The sequence below is a fragment of the Peromyscus eremicus genome, chromosome 14 (assembly GCF_949786415.1).
Source record: "Peromyscus eremicus chromosome 14, PerEre_H2_v1, whole genome shotgun sequence".
NCBI classification, from domain to species: domain Eukaryota; kingdom Metazoa; phylum Chordata; class Mammalia; order Rodentia; family Cricetidae; genus Peromyscus; species Peromyscus eremicus.
In genome coordinates, this window is record NC_081430.1 from 53,316,354 (window position 1) to 53,339,208 (window position 22,855).

Below are 22,855 nucleotides of genomic sequence, written 5' to 3' on the forward strand. Positions count from 1 at the left end.
CCGTCTCTGGGGGGAGTCTTTGGATCTGCAGCCATTAGCGTTTCTCCAGTATCTTCCAGAGTTTGGTGGGGAGGGAGTTGATACAGCAGAATGCCATCCTACTGCCAGGGTAGTCCAGCTGGATGGAGCCCTGTTCCAGGAACAGGAGCTGCCTTTGGTCTGATCCAGCAACATCCCACCCCCATCCCATAGCTCCAGCCGCCTCCCAGGATGCCACCTGCAGATTTATTTCTCACCACACATACTTCCTGTTGCCCTTTCTGGGAGACTCCATTCCTCCACCATCAACCCTGGATGGGTTGGTCCTACAGTCTGTACCCAGCCATTTACTTTATAAGCAGGAAATGCCCACCCACCTGGGCACTCCTGAAGCCCAGCCTGGTCTTCCTGGACCCTATTCTTGTAACTACCTAGTTCTCCTTCTGAGCCATTGGACACCAGGAGAAACCTGTAGTACACAAAACACAGACCATACTTATGTGGACCATGGGGAGGAGGGGGAGGAAGGGAGGGACAGGGGACAAGGAGACACATAGATCGGCAGTAAACCCCACATGAACTGTGTGTATATTGCAAAGCTTTATTCTTATGCTTATATTTGAAACAGATGAATCAGATTTCCATAGGAAAATCCCCAGTCATTGCATAAGGCTCAGGGAAAGAAAGGGTGCTTTTAAGGCATTTCTAAACTATGACCTCATGCAGGACGTGTATGCAGGCCTGTGCGTGTGTGCGCACTGAATTAAGAGCAGTACACTAGGGTGTTAGGAAGATGGCTAATGCTCTGTCACCTGACCCTGTGTCAGTGCTAGTGTGCGAGAAGCCATTCTGTGACTGTATTTAAGTCTGCTGTTCTTTTTTTTTTTTTTTTTTTTTGTTTTGAGCTGAGGACTGAACCTAGGGCCTTACACTTACTAGGCAAGCGCTCTACCTCTGAGCTAAATCCCCAAGTCTGCCATTCTTATCCAATAGTGACAAGCTGGAGACCAAGCTTTTAATGCATAGGTCTTTGGCGGATGCTTGGGATCCAGTCCACGGTGGCATCACTGACACTGTCCCTGCCTTCTTGGTACAGAGCTGGCCTTCAGTGTTTGCTGAGTGATATGGACGGATGGGGTCACTGAGTCACGTAACCCTCTGTGTTTAGACCATAGATTCTGTGGGAATTTAGCGCTGAGAGAAATTATCTGTATATTTAGTCTGCCTGGAGGCTTGTCAGAAATTCTCTGGTGAACTAGGTCACTCAAGAGGCCACAGATGGTATGCTCTGAAGAGACACAGCTAAGGATGTGGGCCTTGGTACCGGCTCTCAGTGTTGGCAAGCTTAGGCCACCCAGAGGGAGCAGAGAGAAACACAGCTTCCTGTTGAAGCTGAATGTCAGATAAACAGTAACTCTGAGATATGTCCAGTCAGTTACGAGATGTCTTAGTTAGGGTTTTTATTGCTGTAAAGAGACACCATGACCACAGCAACTCTTATAAAGGGAAAACATTTCATTGAGGTAGATTACAGTTCAGAGCTTCAGGCCATTATCGTGGTGAGACATGAGAGTATGCAGGCAGACATGGTGCTGGAGAAGGAGCTGGGAGTTCTTACATCTTGACTCAGAGGCAACAGGAAGTGGTCTGTCTCACTGGGAGTAGCTTGAGCATAGGAGACCTCAAAGCCTGCCCCCACAGTGACACACTTCCTCCAACAAGGCCACACCTACTCCAACAAAGCCACACCACCTAATAGTGCCACTCCTTTTGGGGGCCATTTTATTTTAAACCACCACACAAGATATAATTATTCTTTAGATTTGTATTATTACATTTATGAGGCTAGGAGGGCATGTGTAGGCATGCCATGCCTGTGGAGGTCAGAGGACAATGTGTAAGAATTGGTTCTCTCTTTCCCCAGGATTCAATTAAAGCCATTAGGTGCCTTGATCCAGTGAGTCATCACGCTGGCCCTATTTACCTTTTTTGTCCTTTGACGTATTTATATTGTTCATCTGACTGTCGTGATTAGTTGAGTCCCATGTGTCTCATCTGAGGGTGTTGGTGGCTCACAGCCCAGCAGTAGCTCACTCTGGTCTTCTCAGGATCCCCCTGGGGCTTCTTAGACATTAGCTGTGTGCAAACTGCTCGGAGGTCTAGTCATCCAGAGTCTGGTGGGACCACCAGAGCCTACTGTAGACACGGGACAGTCAGAATATTTCTGTCTCTGTGTGGGTTTAAAGTCCACATCCTCAAAACATTACATTCTATTTGCAGCTGGGCCCCAAGGCTGTGGGGAGGTGGAAAGAGACAGGCCACGCTGGACTTTGAGAGTGACCAACTGCCAAAGGAGTCTGACAGAGCTGGGGCGACAAAGCAGGCCCCTCATCCAGAGCCGCACAGACAGATGAGTTCTCCCTGAGTGACCTCCTCAGAGGGGCGCTTCCTGTCCAGGACATTGTCTGCCATTGTCCCCTCAGAGGCCACCCCTTTCCTTCTGGAAGAATCTGGTGTTCCTTTCCTCGGAGAGGTCCCAGAGGGATGTGTGTAACCTCCACCTCTGGAAGGCACCCCGCTCCTTAGGGAAGCTACCAGCAGAGAGTGGAGATCAGGGATGTAGATGGGACCCTCTGAGGCTCCCCTAGACATTGCCCAGAGTGTACAGGCCCCTGCATGCCAGTTCACCCACCACGGATTACATGGTGACCCTCACACTGAGTGTGACTTGGTCCAGAAAACAGCCAAGATTGTGACCATGACAATGTGGCACATACCTCCTTTCAGAGTGTTGCCTTTCATGACATTCAGATGCCCATGTAGCCACTGACCAGAATCAGCCACTTTGGAGGGGGTGAGAGGGTATTCAATTAGAACACTCTATGTTGTTAAAAAAAAAAAAATTGTATATAGTGTCATGCCGGCCCCATCTTCTCTTTAATGCTGTCTTTCTCCCTTATCACACCCCCGTCTTACTCAGAGGCAGCCCGGGCATGCATCCAGCTTGGGGTCACAATCCATATTGACACTTTCATTTCCCTGCATGTGGATCCACACACTGTACATGGCACTGTAATGCATGTGTGACTTTCCCTGGAGAAGGGTATCTGAGTTCCTTTGGGATTAGCCTCCCACCACATGGCAGACTGCAGGGCTTACCGAATATAAGAGACTGTCCCCGCCCCCCCTCAACCCCTGTCTGGAAACAGTCTTTAGTATTTTTCTGTTCTTGAAGGAAAAACTTGGACCGGTGTCTTAGAATTTCTATTGCTGTGAAGAGACACCATGACCATGGCAACCCTTATAATGGAGAAACATTTAATTAGGATGGCTTAAAGTTCAGAGGTTTGGTCCATTATCATCACAGTGGGACATGGTTGTGTGCAGACAGACATGGTGCTGGAGAAGTAGCTGAGAGTCCTACATCTTGCAAACAACAGGAAGTGTTCTGAGACACTGAGGGGAGGGGGGGGCTGTATCTTGAGCATAGGAGACCTCAAAGCCTACCTCCACAGTAACATGCTTCCTCCAACAAGACCACACCTATTCCAACAAGGCCACACCTCCTAATAGTGCCACTCCCTTTGGGGGCCATTTTCTTTCAGACCACCACAGCTGGGGATATAGCTGTCAGTAAGATGCTTACTATGTACTCATGAAGACCTGAGTTTGAACCCCCAGAACCTACATAAAAGCTGAGCATAGTTACCTGCACATGTAATCTCAGTCCTGGAGGGAACAGAGGCAGGGGGATCCACATACTCATATATCCCTGTAGTAAAATAAAGAGTCCTCTGGGTGTATAGCTGGATCTTAAGGTAGATCAATTCCCAGCTTCCAGAGGAACCTCCAACACTGGTTTCTTTAGCAGCTGCACAAGTTTGCACACTCATCAGCAACAAATAGGTGTTCCCTTTTCCCCATGTCCTCACCAGCATGCGCCGTGGTGTTTTGTTTTGTTTTGGCTTATTGGTCTTGGCCATTCTGATTGGGGTGAAATGAAATCTCAACATAGTTTTAATTTTAATTTTCCTGATGGCTAAGGATGTTGAACATTTCAAGTGTTTCTCAGCCATTTGTGTATCATCGTTTGAGAACTCCACTTAGTTCTATACTCATCTTTATTTGGGGAGTTTGAGTTTTTGATGTCCAGGTTTTTTTAGTATATATATATATATTTTTTTAATACATATATTCTAGATGCCAGCCCTCTCTCCAGTATGTAATTGGTTAAAAGTTGCAGCTTTCATTGCTACTGTCTATATAGAAGACCCCCAATACATAATGGTTGGTTCATCTTAAGTTTTTTCACTCTCCCGGGGCTAATGAAATGGGTCTTGCCAAACTCTGAAGGTCGGGGGCAGCAGCAGCAGGCTGCTCACAGTTCTATTCTCCCTGCCATGTCACGGGAGTAGGGGATGGTGGTGGTGCACAGGACATATGACATATGACACACTACACTGGAGTCACCTGTGTTGAGAAGGTCTGATACTTGGTAGGGCAGGCATAGCAAGACATTTCCTACTTAGGACAGTTTTGACTTATGCAGGTCTGTCAGGTAACGAGGAGATGTTGAGGAACACCTACAGGCTGTTGTTATGACTTTGTGTCAATATGATGATGATGCTGATTTAATTAAGTATATATGGTATGGCAGACATATCAGAAGCACGCATGTAAAAACATATTGCTGAGAAATTTTCACCAAGCCTAGCCCTCCCCTACAACCTTCTCATCAGGAAACACCGCCTGCCCTGAGCTCCCCCTGGTGGCCGCTTTCAGTTATCACACCCCAGGGTCAGTTGTGTGTTGTTATATAGGATGATGGCCCAGCTCTGCTATCCCAGCACTTGGGTGGTGGAGGCAAGAGGACCATGAATTCAAGACCTAGCTGGGGCAACATAGTAGAATCATGAAGAAGAAGAAAAGAAGAAGAAGAAGGAGGAGGAGAAGGAGGAGAAGGAGGAGGAGGAGGAGGAGGAGGAGAAGAAGAAGAACAACAACAACAACAACAACTTCCCGTAGCTATGTACCAGCCCCCTGGGGCCCATCTCTAATACAACAAAAGATAAAAGCACACAGGCCCCCCTGAGAGCTAGCTATCCTAAGAGAAGGTACTCTTAGCTGAAGCAGGCGGTTAGGGACCACTTATGGACTCTATGATGATTTTTCTTTACAAAGTGGCCCTGAGATCCAGTGTAGGCGTGCAACATGAAGCAACCAAGTGTCTTTTATGTATCAAGTTCAAGCTGCACCCCATGTCAGGGAGTAACCCTGCCTCCACCTCCTACCATGGCAGGGCTGCATGTTGACGGTCCTAGTGGGAAGTAAAAGAAACATTGCTTCCTAGTTGTTCATTTGGATTCCACTCAAAAGAACCCTGAACCATGGGCCATCCAGGCACGGGAGTCATCTCTGAGACTTGATGCATGCCCACTCCGCCTCTGGGGAGGATCTTCAGAGACCTGGGACAGCCTAGAGCAAGGAGAGGCCTTTGTACTGATGTGTCCAGGCTTACCACTCTCTCTCAGTGAACAACGTGCCTCCTCCACCTCCAGCTTGGGAGTTCTGATCTCCAGGAACAAACACACTAGCATTCTTAAGAAGTGTGATATACAGCTCAGGTGGAAGGAATTCAAATCAGTCTCCTGAAGGGGGAGGCAAGGACAGTTGGTCTCTAAGCACCAGAAACTCTAACATTTCATAGTTGTTAAAGCAGGAGATTGTTTATGTGGGGCTGGAGAGATTATCTGGTTGTCAAAAGCACTGGCTGCTCTTGCAGAGACCCAAGGTTCAATTCCCAGATCCCACATGGCAGCTCACAACTATCTGTAACTCCAGTTCCAGCGGATCCAGTGCCCTCTTGTGGCCCCCATGAGCACTGCATGCACTATTGCATAAACATACAGAAACCCACATCAGAGTGTGCAAAACTATGATTATATTATCATCATGGGAAGAAAGGAGGCGAGGGAGGGAGGGAGGGAGGGAGGGAGGAAGGAAGGAAGGAAGGAAGGAAGGAAGGAAGGAAGGAAGGAAGGAATCAAGCAAAAGGGGAAATTCCTAACTCTAGGGAACGAGTGATACCATGGCTAGTGTTTACAGTAGAGTATTACACAAAGCAGGTGCTGCAGGGCACCCCTGTAATCCCAGCTACTCAGGAGGCCAAAGCAACAAGGGCACAAATTTAAAGGCCTGCCTAGGCGACTTAATGAGTCCCTGTGAGTGTGTGTGTGTGTTTGTGTGTGTGTGTGTGTGTGTGTGTGTGTGTTCTCTGACCTCCACATGGCATGACATATGTGCGCTCACCCACCTCACACACTAAGTAAATGTAATAAAATAAATAAATAGTGAAATTAAAATAAAAGGCTGGGTTTTAGTACTGTACTTGTAAAAAGAAAGAAAAGAAAATTGATGCTGGAGAGACTGCTCAATGGTTAGGTGCTGCAGGCCACAGGAATATGAAGCAGGAATTCAGCGATTACAGTAAAAGCTAATACCTGGAAGAAGCAGGGCTACCCTCGGGGAGTCTTGGTGTTATTCGGCTTTGTAAATATATTAGCTGTTTTCTGCTATGAATTTCGTGTGAGCTTTCATAGTTTACCCAATTGATTCTTTTTCCTAAGAACTACTAAACAGTGTGGATTAAGATCATTCTTTGGGCATATACTATTAAGGTATTTGGATACAGTCATGTAGGCAAGGTTCCCTGCCTCCAGGCCTTCTGCTTTTTTTTTTTTTTTTCAGCTTTAGAATCAATACCTCCTTTAGCTAACATCCAAGGACAAAGCATTTTAGACCAACCGCTGGTCTCCTGAATTAAATATCCATACAGAGACACGCCTAGATATCTAGCTTTGTTTCTTGTGCAAATTAAGCTCAGACCCTCCTTTACAACCTTAGTAGTATCTCTAGAACTTCCCTTTTGACATTTAGCGTAGAACAAAAAGACTTTTTGCAGACCAGGTACATCAAGCTGTGACACAGCTGTCTAGAGATCCCCACCCTGCCAGTAAACGGCACAACCAAGTTATACCGAGATAGTTTAAGCCCTAAAGAAACATAAGCAGTTTTATTTTACTCATGATTTATACTAACATTGTAGACTCGTAACATTTTACCTAACCACTTCTAGGAATGTAATTTGAGCACATAATTCCCTTTTTCTGATATATTAACTGATTTTAGCTCTTAGTTGACCTCCTCCCTTAACCACTCCCCTTTTGGGTTGTAAAAGAAAGCCTGATAGTCACTGCCTGAGGAAAACTCTTGTCTGCCTTTATGACCCTGTAAGAATTCAAGCCTGGTGACCTTGCCTTAGCCAGAGCACTGCTATTGCATGGGTATACAACTGTAAACCTCAGAGACTTGGGAGAACTAGATTGGAGGAGACCTAGAAGGACAAGATGGAGGATGAGGAAGAACCTGATGGGGAAGAACTAAGTGAGTAAGAATAAGATGAGAAAGACCAAGATGGGGCAGAACTAAGACGAAGGAATTAAAATAGCACTTAGAGGGGACCGCAGAAAGATGTAAGAGGGAATCAGGCAAGAGAGGAGCTAAGTATGAGTACAGAGTTGAAGTTCTGTAGATAGAATTTTGTCTCAGAGCAATAAAGTGAATGTACCGTAGAGCTTAGTGTACTTAGATTTATTCCCTCGGATTACCCCCACTGTTTGTCATGTCTTCCCCTGGACTCTGGGAGAAATCTCCTCAGTTAGGAACACTTGATCTTCCAGAGGGCCTGGGTTCAGTTCCTAGCACCCACACGGCAGCTCAACCATCTATAATTCCAATTCCAGGGGATCCAACTCTCTCCTCTGACCTCTGTGGTCATAGACATACATGTGAACAAAATACACATCATACATACATAGACATACATGTGAACAAAATACACATGCACAGAAAATTTAAACTAAAAAGAAAAACTATACAATAAATTAGGATTTTTGTCAAAGCCTTGATGTTTTATTTTTACAAAAGAGCTGTACAATAAGAAGACCTGAACTTCAAAGCCATGAAAATATATTCTCCAGTCTGATCAAACTGAAGTTACATAAGTATAAGCCGCTCAGCATTTGCGTAAGGTCTGATCTCAACTGAATATCAGCAAACTTGAGAATCATCTCCCTGTAAAGAGTGCTGCTCATGTTTGGGTCCATTTCTGACACTTTCTTCCCTTCCACGTAGATGGAGCTTGTTTTTTCTGTCCTGAAAGGCAAATGCGTCACTATTCTTTTTTTTTAGCTTCACAACTCTGTCCTTTATTCTGTCCCTACTTCTAACCTTATCTGTGGCAGACATAGACAGCAACTGAGGGTCATTATCTTAATTACTTCTCTATTGCTGTGACAAAACACCATGACCAAGGCAACTTATAAAAGAAAACCTTTAATTTGGGGCTCACCATTTCAGAGAGTCCATGACCATCATAGCGGAGAATATGGGAGCAGGCAGCATGGTGCTGGAGCAGTAGCTGAGAACTCACATCCTTATCTGCGAGTAGGAGGCAGAAAGAGCTAACTGAGAATGGCATACGTCTTTTGAAACCTCAGAGTCCACCCTCAGTGACACACCTCCTCCAACAAGGCCACACCTCCTGATCCTCCCTAAACAGTTCTACCAACTAAGGAAACAAGCATTCAAACATGTGAGCCTCTGGTGGCCATTCTTATTCAAACCACCACAACCACTGATTTCTCCTCCTCCAAGTCAAAGCCAAATGATCACGTGGGAAATCCTTACTCCTAGTTGTAGGTGTTTGAAGGAATGATGTATAGGGAGAGCCCTGGTGAAAGCAAGCAGGAACTGTGGCAAGACTGTTTAAATCCTAAAGTGGATGGTTAAAATGCCATCCAATGCTGCTGTGTGTTTCCACAAGAGTGTCCTGTAAAAACTTGGTGGCACTTTACAAAAGTGCACATCTGGAAATTCTTGGATGACCTCACAGGTCCAGTGTTGTAAGAGCCATGCCTTCATTTAATCCAGGAAGCAGCCGATAGGTGACCTCAACATTAGACTTGGAGCATGCTGCAGGTCAGGCACAGAGGCCTTCTTCACATTCCATAGGCTTCTCTTTCTGGAAACATCGGGAGGTTTTTCCCACTGGGAACCCCTTCTGGACTGAAGGAAAGTCTGCTACATGTACAGTCGCCCTCAGGCCAGTGAGCCTTTCCCTTCCCCTGTGTGTGACAGTGCAATGCAACCCAAGTTCTGGAATGCTAAAGGCAGTGCCAGAGACGCCACACCCGTCCTCACCTGTGCGCACTCTTTCTTAGATGGATGCTTACCCAGAGCTCACATCTTCCTTGCTGGCAGGGGTCAACTTGATCCTTTTTGCCTTTGATCCTAGTTCATGTGGCATCAAGGGTGATGCTGGGCAAGAATCTATACTCAGTCACCCTACTTTGACACTTAATAATAGGGATACTGGAGCTATGGGGGTTGACCCACTAACAGTGATAACATCACATCTTTGGAGGATCCAAAGAAGAATGTGGTCTTCACTCCCACAATAAGCAATCATCTACCACAGAGTCCATCTTTTCTGCTCACAGTTCCAAACCCTGAAAATTGTCTAGTACCTTTCCCTCAAAGGTCTGGACAGTTTTCTTCTTCACTACAGAAAGGAACCCGTCATCACACATGCACATGCACACGCGAATGCACGTATGTGTGTGCACACACACACATACACACTCACGCACTCACATGCACACACCTCACCTGCACTCTTTCTTCCTTTCCTTGAACCAAGTTTGCAAAAGCTTTGCAAGATCTGGAAATACTTTTTTTTTTTCATTAAGCAAAAGATGCTGCTGTAATTCCCAAACTGAAGGCAAACCATGTTGCAATCTTCCTGCCAGAAGTGAACTGCCAAGAGACAGTCATCCTGTTAGTCTGTAGATGAGACATCTTCCTGACAGTGGGACAGTTGTCTCCCAGAGCTTATCTTGCCAAAAGTCTATTACTTTGCGTGAATTCAGACAATCAGAGTCAAAGGCGTCTTTTAAAAGGACTTCCCCTGTCTCAACTCAACCAAGTAATCTATCGAGATGAGTTTTCCCAACTTAGCAGCGACCTGGAAGTTCATTTGACAGACAGCTCAAGCATTGTTAGACCCGGAGGTCACAATGAAAGCCACACTCCCTGAGCCTGAATCCAGAACTGGCGGTGCGAGAGGGTCTTCAAATGGAAGCTGACACGCTCTTGCAGGAGCCCCATTGGGGAGTGTGAAATGAGCTGTTACTTCAGAGCCTGGGCCAGCAGGGATGTGCTTAGCTGCTTGTCAGTCATCAGGGCTATGGGGACTTGTCCGCAAGTCACTACAATGTTAGATATACTCGGGAAAGATAATGTATCTGTCACTCACTCCTTTGTGATTTTCAAGAGCATATTAATGAAATCCAGTAGGTATTCTGAACCACATAATGTGACCCTGAAAGCTTTGGGGTACAGCTTTACATGGGTGAATCATGTTCCGTCAGCCCTCAATAAAACCATGCGGAGATTGTTAGCCTCTCCTGCCCACCCAGTGGAGAAGAGTGACAGGCTGGCAGCGATGCCAGTTTGGGACATGCAGAAGGTGGTTTGGTCATGCTGCCATCAGAGTGGGGGACTGTTAAGGGCTGTGGGGCCATCTTGCAGCTCAAGGCTTTTCAAAGGCATTGGATCTGTGAAAAGACAGTAGGTCTGTTTGAACACATCGTCATCCTTCTATCTGTATCGAGATGCATGGGAGGTTAATTCCGGTTCCGGAGTCTGATGCATGGATTTTAAGTGGCAGCTTTCCTAGTCTGTGCTGAAGAATGGGAAGACTTGGGGGGAAGGCACTCAGACTCCGGCATCTTCACATGCAGCTCAGATCTCAAATCCACAGCATCCTCCTCACACACCTGGAACACAAGGACCGCACTGTTGGAACTCTGGAGCTTTCCTGTGCCTACCCTGAAAGACACTGAGGGTGGAGCCCATTTTTCAATCCAACAGATCCCTCTGGATGCTTACAAACCTCCCTCAAGCATCCACCAGAACCTTCTGGAAGCCCCCAGGGTACTTGCAGCAGGTTAGGTAGCCCCAGCCCAGAAGCTGTGATGTATCAAGGGGTGGGGGTGGTGGAGGATGGGAGAGAGGGATCTTCTAAAATCGGGGTTTTGTGAACTTTTTAATTCAGAACCAGAAACTGGCATGTTTAAACCGCTTCCCCCTTGTCTCTCACACACACAGACAAAAGAAAATTTAAAAAAAATAACAAAATGTTAGCTAGATAAATAAGGCATGATTTTCAGTTTTTCCTGGCATTATGTTATCACTACTTTTTATTTCTTATTTATTCTTGGTATTTTGAGACAGTCATGTTGCTCCCGGCTTTTTTCCTTCAACTGCCTAAAGGCTGGCACTGAAGGCGTGAGCCACCACCCCTAGCCTAACATGTATTCACTTTTAAAACTAGAATAGGGATAAAGGTGTTTTGTATCCCATGTGGGTTTGGAAGGGGCCCGGCACAGGATGATGGGGTGTGGGAGCTTGTGGGGTAAGATCCATCAAGCCCTGTGTGTGAAATGTGCTCAGGAGTGTCTGCCATAAAGCTTGATGTATATGCTCAGGGGTTGTGGTTGATTGGGTTTGGGTTGGGTTTGGGCTGGCTTAGAATTCATTCTGTAGCCCAAGCTGGCCTTAAACTGTGATCTTCCTGCTTGGGCTCCCAGGTGTCAGGATTACAGGCATGCACACAGCCAGCTTGAAGCATTTGTTTTTCGGCATTAAAATGTGCATTAGTGCCTTGTGAATTGCACTTCCTTGCAGGCCTGTTGAGCTGGTCCGCTCTAGGAGTATGTGGTCTCCTCAGCTGGGCAGGACTGACTCATTCTGTCTCTTCTCCTTACAGTTGCCCATGATGGGAGGAGCATTCATGGACTCACCCAACGAGGACTTCAGTACGGAATACTCCCTGTTCAGCTCCCCGGCCAACGTCCACGCAACCTCCAATGGCCACGGCCAGCCAGAGGAGTCTCCTCGCTCCTCCAACGATGCTGTTCTGCTATGGATTGCCATCATAGCAACATTGGGGAACATAGTGGTGGTAGGGGTGGTGTATGCCTTCACCTTCTGAAGGCACAGGGATGCTGAAGCTGCGGGGAAGCCCCTCTTGCACTGGACTCACGCGGCAAGGCTATCCATGTGGCTCCATCTTGCTCCCGGCCACTGGAGACGCACCTGTGTTCTAGATCTAGGCTTGAATGGCCTCTGGAGGGGCAGCCACTTTGCATCTGTGACTTCCCCCAGGCAGTTCTGATTTAGAATATCCCAGTGTTGTGGTCGAGCTGATGGAAGCAATGCCTTGAAGTTGGTGCTTCCAGCCCCTAAAAGCTTGATGGGCCAAGTCCTTCCAATGACAGACTGAACAATTCTTGAAGTTTCGGTCAGTCCTAGAACACAAGAACAGGTTGAGCATCTTATTTAAAAAAAAAAAAAATGTAGACCTGGTTTGTTGACACTTGCCCAGCAGGCAATTGTCACTTGGATGTCTTATTTTCTGCAGACTTATTGAACCCAGTGTGTGGGTACTGGGACAAGAAGAACTCTCACCAGTTAGGACTCCCACCTTTTAATTTTATGTCCCACTGCTTGGAATATTGATGGTGATGTTGTAGGGTCATAGAATGTTGTGAAATTGACTTACAGACAGTGCTTTGCCACCAGACACTTAGACCCTTGCAGGACCCAAGTGCATCAGAAAACCCAAGGACTGGGATGAAGGCTCTGATCTTTTTAAAACAAGCAGAGGATGCCTTCAAAATTTAGATCCCCCCAGGCAGTTAACCCTTCACTACCCAAGCAAAGTCACCCTCTCTTCTCCAAGGATGTGTGGGAGTTAAAAATGAATTAGCCGTGTCCCTTCATCATTGGACAGATGTCATGGCAAAGGGACATGATGATCCTGTGGTTAGATAATGATGGAGTCGGAGCAGCAAGGCATTCCCTAATCTGGCTGAGTCTGGTCTCCACCCTAGCCAAGCTCTCTTTTGGGCTCATCCCCACCTCAGCAACTGAGGCAGAGATGGAATCCCCAGGAGGTGTTCAATGTGGGGACTTCCCAGGTCATCCAGTGTCTATGCTGTAAAATGGTGTATAGATGCTGTGATCTCCCTCACAGGTCTCATTCCCCACATCCATCACTGTATCCAGCCTACTTGTAAATGCTTTGGCCCCAGGGGAAGCTGTTAGTATTGAGAACTGGTCCAACCTCTGTAGCCAAGAAGTAGGGGCATAGGGTGTCTGCTAAGATGCCTAGGGTCATCAGCAGGGCAGGATGCTGGGCTGGCAGGTAGCTATTGTGTGCTGGTATTGGAAGTTGCCAGATGTTTGCTCTGGCTTCCTGCCTCACTAGCAGGACCCTCCTCATCACACCCCCAAGTCTTTCCCTAGAGCAAAAGGAGGGGCATCCTCATGAGAGAACCCAGGCAAGGGATGGGGGCAGGAGTGTGCTGTGATATCTTCACATGGCACCTCTTTCCCAGTGCTATCTGATTTACCCCAGGGGAGTAGCAGCCAGTGGTCCATCCCCTACCTTGTCTCCATGGAGACAGCAAGTTGAGGAGGGATCGGTGCCTGCTGTGATGAGAGAGGAAGGGACAGAAATGATGAGGACAGCTCCTAGTCTTGTAAAGTATTGGCATGTCAGTGCTTCGTATGTACACACACACACACACACACACACACACACACACACACACAGTCAGTTAAACCCGTGTTGATGTCTCTCCTGCTCTCCTGGGTCAGAGCCGCAGATGGTCATGAGCATTGGAAGCCCCTTTTGTCCATATGGCATCAACTGGTCCCATTCTGTCCTTCTGTCCCTGCAGTTTCCTATCCGAACTTCCTCACCACAGATGACAGTGAGGAGTAAATGATGGGTTCCAGCCAGGGTGAACCACACTCTCCCTCCTGTCTCTGCTTCATTCTGTCTTGGTCATCAGGAAAGGGACAAACAGGCCTGAGCTCGGTGCTTGAGTACTGTGAACAGGCACGATGCTAGATTTCTGTGCACAGCCTTTGTCCCTCTGTCCCCTCACAACAGCAGTGCCCGAGTGTGCAAAAAGGAAGCCAGAGGCTCGGAGCAGTGGCATAACTTTCCTGAGGCCACACAGCATGGAAGTGAGGATCTGGGATTGGAACCTGGGAAGCTAGGTTCTTCAGCTGGCTCTCCCTGTGGCACTGTCCCGCCTTCTGAGGCTGATGGCACCACGGAGGTACATTTGAACTGGACTTGCATCTTCAGAAGGTATTTCCCAAGGTGTCACACTTTGGAATGGTCTGGGCCATCCTTGGGTCTCAGACCATCAGAATGGGGCAGCCTCGGCATTGCCTAGACTCAAGAGGTGTGGTCCTTCCCCCACCCATTCAAGATTGACCTAGAGTCTCCATGTAAGCCTCCAAGAAGGGTCCCCGAGGTGGGTTTCTTGGGTGCATGTAGAAAGGGCCCCAAAGCCCTAAAAAGTTGCACATTAGAAGGCTTCCAGTGGACAGCACTGAGGTCAGAGTGTGGGCCTCGCCTGTGTGGCAAGTTGACCTAAGCTGAGCTACAGTCTTTCTGTGAGCCCCAAAGCTCTCCCGAGCAGGGAATGTGTAACTTCTTTGGGATCCCAGCCAGAACCCCATTGGCTTTGCCCTGGATAAGGTGGACCCCAGAACCTCCTTACTTTGACAGGAAGGGCCTGGCCTTTTGTGTAGCTGGCCCTTGGAGAAGTACTGCATTTTCTGGAATGTCCTGTGGTCCATGCAATCCTATTAGAGAGACTAATGAGTCCCTTCCCTGCCCAGAGGGAGCCCTGTCGCTCCTTGCATGAGTTTCTAGGGTCCCAGGGAGCGGGAAAGGGGGCAGGCCAGTGCCACACAGCCAGAGAGGCAGCAGGCCAGCCTCTTGGGTGGATGTCTGCCAGCCCACCTTAGCATTTATCAGGATCTGTCTGGGAGCCAGAGCCATCCGGCTGCCTGTGTGCTCTGCGCACTCTGGTCCTCTCATGCAGGAGCATGGCTCCCCTTTGGGATCAATGGGTAGTGAAATCTCTCCTGCTGCCTGTCCTCCTGACAGCTCATAGACTCCCCAGGTCGGGGCCAGGGAGGAGCAGCTGGAGACTGAATGGCACGTGTGTACCTGTACCAAGCCCCCCTACCCTCTATCCCCAATGACTACTCAGCGCAAGGTGTGGAGGAGAGCATGCTGAGCTGGAGAGCCCAGAGATGCAGGCAGAGGTGGAGCCACTCTAAGAAGCTCAGGGGAGTGAATTACGAGCCCAGGGCACTCCCTGTGTCACCTCCTGGTATCAGAGCTTGAGCAAGAAGTGTCATGGGGGAGGGGATGAACCACACAAACCACAGGGCTAAGGGTGATGCACATTACTACCAGGGTGACAAAACCCTGTCATCAGTCAGGACAGATGGGGGTACACATGTTGTAAGTCTGAGTCATTTCTCCTGGCTCGCTGTGGATGTCACCGGTGGGTTTTGATAGGAAATAAAACCAGAGAGCTAGGAGATTGCTCAGGGGGTACATCATGAGAACTCGAGTTCAGATCCCCAGAATCCACATAAAATAAGAGGTCTGGGCATAGCGGTGCATGTCTGTAATCCCAGCACTGGATCGTAGAGATAGCAGGTCCATGGGGCTCACGGGCCAGCTATTCTAACCAAAAAGGTGAGCTCAGGTTCCATGAGAGACCCTGGTTTTTTTTGGGGGGGGTGGTTTTGTTTTTAAAGCAGGGATGGATAAGTGATTGATGTCAACCTCTGACCTCTACATGCAACCACATGAACATGTGTGCACACAAACACACATAGACAAGGTAGAGAGAGGAAGGCTGCAGAGAGAGAGGGTACTCAGAGGGCTCAGACCTTGGGTAGACTGCATAGGTGCACCCTGCCCAGGACAACCTGGCACGGTGGTGTCCTTGTGCCTGCTAGGCCACAGCCTTGAGAAGGCATGGCCTCAGCTTCTGGTTTGTCTTTCAGCTAACTTCTGCCTCAAAAGGTTCCAGACCTTCCTTTTTGTGGGTTAAGTCCCTGTGTGCTCAGTGTGCAGGGAATGTGCATGCTTTGACCACAGGGCACTTCGGGGCCCCGGTTCTACCAGGAGCCCTCTGTCTGGTGGAGTAGCCCGAGTCGCTGTGTCTGCCTCTTGGATTTCTTTCTGTGTTTTCTAGACTCACAGGCTGGGGACATTGCGGGGTGGGACTGGTCAACAGAAGAACAGAGTCTTGTCCCCTGATGGCCAGCCACAAGATTCCTGTGGTTCTTCCTCTCGGACACCTTGGTTCCCCGGGGGACATTTGGCAATACCTAGAGCCCATTCTCATCACAATTTACAGAGGAGCGAGGACCTATTGATATCTAGTGAATGGGGGCCAGAGGTGCTGCTCATCCACACACAAGACAGACCCCATGGCCAACTGCTATCCAGCCCCCAAATGCCAACAGTGCGGAAGATGGGAAACCGCATTTAGACCTAAGAGTCCAAAGCAATGGGGGGTTTGCAAAAGCTCCAGCGGTCGTGCATGCATCTCCGTGTGGACTGGAGCAAATGTGAGCACAGTGGCCACCCCAAGCTGAGAAAACTTCAAGAGCGGGACTGGACCTTGGAAGCCCACGTGACTTTTCTTTTGGGAAGACCCCTACCCGTGTGGAGACAACCCTACAATATAGTCAGAATGCCGAGGTTGAACCTGTCCCCCACCAATGACTGCGTCCAGGACCTCCAGTGTCTGGCCCTCATCAGTGTGCCTGAGGAGCACAATTGGTGGAGAGTTTCTGATGAGGACAAGGAGGCTGGGTAACAGAAACAGGTGTCATAAAATCCAAGTCTCCTTTCTGACCCCCCTCCCCCATGCCCTCCAGCCCTGCTCCCCAAAGCTGCAGGCATACTAACTCTTTCTACTGTCTAAATTCTTCTGGAATTCTTCTTCATCACCCGCCGCCCACCGATTCCAGGTCTGTGTGTGGAGAGAGAGCATCGGCCAAGCTTCTGTGTTTTGTGATGTGTTCCTGGGCAGCTTGTAAACACGTGTAGGTGACATGAAGTTATTTTAACTGTTGTTCCAGGTTCTCCCCACCCAGGTACCCAGTTCCCCCGTGTATTGCTGGCCTCTGCTGCAGTGGGGAGGCCCTTTGCTGATATAGGACTTCAGTGTGCTCTTTTGATGTGTGGCGGTGACACCTCCCATGTTAACTTTCTTGCTGTGGTTGTCATTTTCTATTACCATAATTAAACAGAAGGGAAGTTTAATTCTGTCTGGCTCCCGTCTGCTGGTCTTTGAAAGCCACAGCTCCAGGGTCCACAGAGGCAGGACAGGTCCTCACCCAGCAGTTCTCCTGACCCCTGCACCCGCCATCTGAGAGCAAAGTTTATCTCCCTCAACTTCATGCCTTGGGAACTGCAATATCTCCAGTGCGCGGGAAGAACCAGCAGACATTCAGGGAGTGAATGAATGAATGAATGAATGATGCCTGAATGACCAGCTCAAGATGTTGCCAAGGAACACCAGGTATGCAACCATAGTGGTGTTCATGTATTCACTAGTAATAGAAGCACCATCAGGTGTGGTGACCTATCCCTGTGGTCAGCAGCAGTAAGGAGTCTGAGGCAGGAGGATCACCATCAGTTTGAGACCAACCTGAGCTACTGAGTGAGACTCTGCCTCAGAACAATAAGTAATGAAGCCAGAAAGAAAAACATTTATGGAGCAGTTGGGTGCCTGGCGGTATGCTGAAGTCTTGGCCTGTATGTCAGCTGTTGGGTAGGTACTACTGGTATCTCCACTGTACAAATGAGGAAACGGAGTCAGAGAGGGCTTCCTACCCAAGGCCTGTAACTGATGACCAGGAAGTCTAACTCTGGGATCATGTCTCAAGAAGGCCTGCAGCTTCTCAGGTTGACTCCGAAGTCCTAGGGAGCTGAGGCCATCCTGCAAGATGGCAGCTTGGCCACCACACCCTACTTGCTGCCATAGGTAAATGTACCCAGTTTCTCTGAGGTGGTAAGCACCCACCTTGGCAGCAAGGAAAGTCAATGGGCTTACTGAGGACTTGGGGAGGACTCTGCCTTGCACACCCGGAAGGATGAGGGTTCAGCAGGGCATGCTTCCAATAACAGAGCTGCTGGAGCCCAAAGTTGAAGGCAGTCATGGGAAGAGGTGGGTAGAGGGACAAAACTTGCTGGAAGGGACCTGGAATACCAGAATGAGGAGCCCAAGAGGTCAGTGGCCACTGTCAGTGTGTCCCTGAGAAGGCTGGTGCTCAGGAGAGGCAGGTGGTCTCTGGAGGTGAAGTGACAGGCATGTCTTGGCAACAAGGGAACTAAGAAGTGACTCTGGGCGCTGCCACCTTCCACGCTCTGTAAAAAAAGCACCTCTCTCCTAGCACCAACTCTACCAGTTCCTCGGGGATCCCCCCTCATCTTGTTTCTGGTGAAGATGGCTAAGGCCTTCTCGCTGCAGTGTGTTCTCTGTTTGCAGGACCCAGCTCCACTCTTTGGGATCCCTAAGGAAAGGCTGTCTATGAGATCGTCTCCTTCACAGCCACTGTCCACAGCCCAGCGCTGCTAACTTCATATTTTAAGCAGCTACAGTTCATTTCCATTGACCATTGTCCACGTCCCAGCTCCACCCTGCCTGCCAGCATTGGTACTGCATTTGGGGACTTAGCAACTTGCCACGTAAACGCATGCACTCACGGACTGTGTCCTGTCCCCTGGCCATCTTAGCCTGTGTGGTACAAGGCAGGTGTATTGTGGTAGAAGTCCACGTGGCTGTGAGCTCTGCTGAGATGTGTGTAAACAACCAAAGCTGCCCCTGTCCAGGATCCTGCTGTACTGTACCTAGGTAGGCAGCTGTCTCTCCTGGGGACAGGTCTGCCCTCCTTTGGGGTGCACCCCCAGGGCTAATGTTCCCTCTTGCTCTCTCATGGGCCCTCAGAATGCCGTCCAAGAATGGCATACTAATGACTTCTGCATACAGATAAATAGACAAGTAGCAGGAATCAGTTAAGGAACAAGTGAGGGGTAGGATGAAGCATGCACCCCACCCCATGCTGGCACCTGTCGGGTCAATGGCTTCTTTTATCACCTTACCAAAGCTGGCTGAACCTCTGAGGGGCAGGGAGAAAAGGGACAGGGCCCTGGGACCATAATGGGCTCTCCAGTGATTCCTGACTGGTTGGTCTGTTTATTTAGCTGCCCTCTACAGTCTCCTAGGCCCGCCTTCTCTGGGATTTTCCATTTGGCTTCTAATTGCTCTGTCTCCTGCAGCCCCCACAGTTAACATTTATATAAAGCCAGGATGCTGGTGCCATCCGTGCAGATGGCACAAATAAGGTTACCCACCATGGCAACCAGCACTTGCATGGACGCTGCCCAAGGGTCTGCAAGAACATTCCAGTCCAGCCCTCTAACTTCCGGACCAGAGCTCCAGGCATCTGCCTCCACACAGCAGGCAGGAAAGCTATCCTTTTCCTTCTGGGGGAAAACAAATGACCAGATGAGAATCGTGACGTGAAATGTGCAATACTGAGAAGCCCGGGGGTGGGTAAGAGGAAGCCAGACAAGGCATTGCACCAGGAAGTTCGAGAAGAGAAAAAGAAGTCCGTTACCTGCTCAACAGCGCCAGCCATTTGATGAGCCAGGCTCTGTTCTGGGCGGTGGACAAAACAAAGCCCCATCCTTCTGGTGGGGAAGGCAGAGGAGAAGCAAAGAAGGAGTTGGTTTGAGAATAAGGGGAGCAGGGTGGGTGGCTCAGTTGGTAAAGCGCATGCCTCGCAAGCACAAGGCCCTGAGTTCAATCCCCAGGACCCTGGTTGAAAAAAAAGAAGCCATGTGTGGCAGTACACACTTGTAATCCCAGAGTTTGAGAGGTGTGGAAAGGGGATCTTAGGGGCCCCCTGGCCATTCAGTTTAGCCTACTTGGTGAGCTCCAGGCCAGCGTGACCCTGTCTCAAAATAATAAGTAGATGGTGCTTATGGTGCTTATCTTAGTCATGGTTACTACTGCTGTGATGAGACACCATGACCAAAGCACATTTGGGAGGAAAGGGTTTATTTGGCTTACACTTCCATATCACTGTTCGTCATCAAAGGGAGTCAGGAACCTGGAGGGAGGAGCTGATGCAGAGGCCATGGAGGGGTGCTGCTTACTCATAGCTTGCTCAGCCTGCTTTCTTACAGACCCCAGGACCACCTGCCCAGGGGTGGCACCACCCACAATGGGCTAGTCCCTCCCCCATCATTCACAAATTAAGAAAATGCCCAACACAGCCTTGCATACAGCCCGATCTTATGGGAACATTTTCTTAATTGAGGCTCCCTCCTCTCAAATGACTTTAGCTCGTGTCAAGTTGACATAAAACCATCCAGCACAGTACTTTAGAAACAAAACCCAAAGTTAGTGTCCAGACTACACACACACACACACACACACACACACACACACACACACAGAATGGAGTGGCACATAGGAGCTGTGAGGAATTAAAGTAAGCACAGGGCTTCAGGGCAAGCACCTGTGGCTTTGGGGGTCTGTGGTCAGGGCATTTGTCACCAGGGAAGAGGTGGAGCAGAGGCTCAGGCTAGAGACAGTTTTGAAAAGTGGCCTGAGTTGCTCCCATGTGCTGACATCATGATCTCAGTCTCCCAGACTCCAGAACTGCAAGAAATAAAATTTTGTTTATAAACCATCCGTCCCCTGGCGCTTTGTTGCAGGAGCCAGGACTAAGGCACTGCACAAGCACAGGGACGTGCCATGGTCGGCACAAGCACAGGGACGTGCCATGGTCGGCACAAGCACAGGGACACGCCATGGTCGGCACAAGCACAGGGACATGCCATGGTCGGCACAAGCACAGGGACATGCCATGGTCGGCACAAGCACAGGGACACCATGGTCGGCACAAGCACAGGGACATGCCATGGTCGGCACAACGCTCTGCCCAGGTCCCCCGGGGGGATACAATGGTCAGTTCCCATTACTTCTGTGAAATGTCTGAAGCTGTTAACTTATAAAGAGAATAGGGTGGGGTTGGTGAGCTGGCTCAGAAGGTCAAGTCACTCAGTGCAAAGCCTTGAGGCTGCATTCAAGCCCCGCGACCCACATGCCATAGTTAGGATTTCTAACTCTGACCACCACAACTCTTACAAAGGAAAACATTTAATTGGGGTGGCTTACAGTTTCAGAGGTTCAGTCCATTATCATCATGGTGGGACATGGTGGTGTGCAGGCAGACATGGTGAGGGAGAAGGAGCTGAAAGTTCTACAACTTGCAGGCAACAGGAAGTAAACTGTCTCACTGGGCGTGGCTTGAGCACATATGAGCCCTCAAGGCCCGCCTCCACAGTGACACACTTCCTCCAACAAGGCCACACCTCCTGATAGTGCCACTCCCTTTGGGGGCCATTTTCTTTCAAACTACCACACCACCTAAGAGTGGAAGGAGAGAACTCCACAGGGTTGTCCTCTGACCTCCCCATGTGTGCTATGCTATGCACATTCCACACACACACATATTATGCATTTATATACAATAAATGAAGAGGAAACGGTTCTGGAGGGCCCAGCTCAAGATCAGGTATCACTCCTGCTTTGGCTTGTGGAAGAAGTGCCACTCCTCAAGGCACATGCTCAGTGAAGAACCCAAGCCCCTGCCCAGACCCCTGCCATAACTATTCTGCAGCCATGACAGGCTGTGGAAAATACCCAACAGAATGTAGGCCCCTGGCACAGTACGATATGCCCTTGAGCCCCCAACCTTGAGCCTAGCTCTAGTTACAGGAAAACCCCGCCAGATGTCCTCATACAGTAAAAGATGCCAATTAAAAGTTACAGCCAGCAAGGTCAGCATAAAGAAAATATGTAGTCACCCTAACAACTGCTAAAAGAGATGATAGTTTTCTTGCAGCTGCAAACTGACCAAGGACAGCACCTCCGGATGGGAGAAAAACATCAAACCCGAGTCTGCTCCTATGTAGCCAATAGACCCCAAACTCCCCTTGCTTCACCCACACACCGTTGCTCTACTCCCTATAAACACCCTGCCCCCTGGCTACTCGGGGTCTCTCCTGCTCTGCTGCTGTGTCAGACGGACAGAGAGTCCCGAGTTAACTCGTAGTAAAAAGACTCTTTGCTTTTGCAACGGATTCAGTCTCTTGGTGGTCTTTGGGGGACTCTAGGTACAACAGTTAGAAACCAGAAGCCTCGGTAACAGTCACTAGCCTGCAGCCAGCCCCCAGGGAGTACCCTCTGACTGCCTTAGCCAGGGCTCTTCTCTAAAGGAACAGAGCACAAAGGACAAATAAAGCAGGGTTGTTAGATGACAGGCTGTGGCCCAGGCCATCCAACAGTGGCTGCCTCACACTGGAGAGACAGAGAATTCAGTAGTTCACTCCATAAGGCCGGGTGTCTCAGCAGTCCCAATCCGGTGCTGAGGGCCTTGAGCAGCAGTTCTCAAGATGTGGGTTGCGACCCCCAAAGACCATCAGAAAACCTAGATATTTACATTACAGCTCATAACAGTAGCAAAGTTACAGTTATGAAGTGGCAACGGGAGTTATTTTAAGGTTGAGGGGGTCACCACAACGTGAGGAACTGTATTAAAGGGTCTCGGCATCAGGAAGGTTGAAAGCCACTGGCTTAGAAGATTCCTAGAGAGCTACTGGCCCAGCCATGTAAGCTGGAATCCTGAAGAAGCTTGTTCTGACGTGGGTGGATGAATGCCACTGCTTCGGGACAGATGGATTTGCTGGGGAGAGTGGGGCAAGCAGGCAAAAAGCAATTCTCTTCTTCTGTATCCTTTTGTCTGGGCCGCCACATAGATTTAGGGTGGGTCTTCCTGC

The 22,855-nt window shown here is 49.0% G+C and overlaps 1 protein-coding gene across 1 annotated transcript in view; it reads left to right on the forward strand.

Moving 5' to 3' along the window:
* The window catches only part of C14H14orf132 (chromosome 14 C14orf132 homolog), a 36,448-nt gene extending 20,741 nt beyond the window's left edge, over positions 1–15,707 (forward strand). The window contains exon 2 of the mRNA XM_059279171.1: positions 11,870–15,707. Within this exon, the coding sequence (XP_059135154.1) occupies positions 11,870–12,094 (225 nt within the window). The 3' untranslated portion in view covers positions 12,095–15,707. The remainder of the gene's footprint in view (positions 1–11,869) is intronic.
* Positions 15,708–22,855: the final 7,148 nt, after the last annotated feature.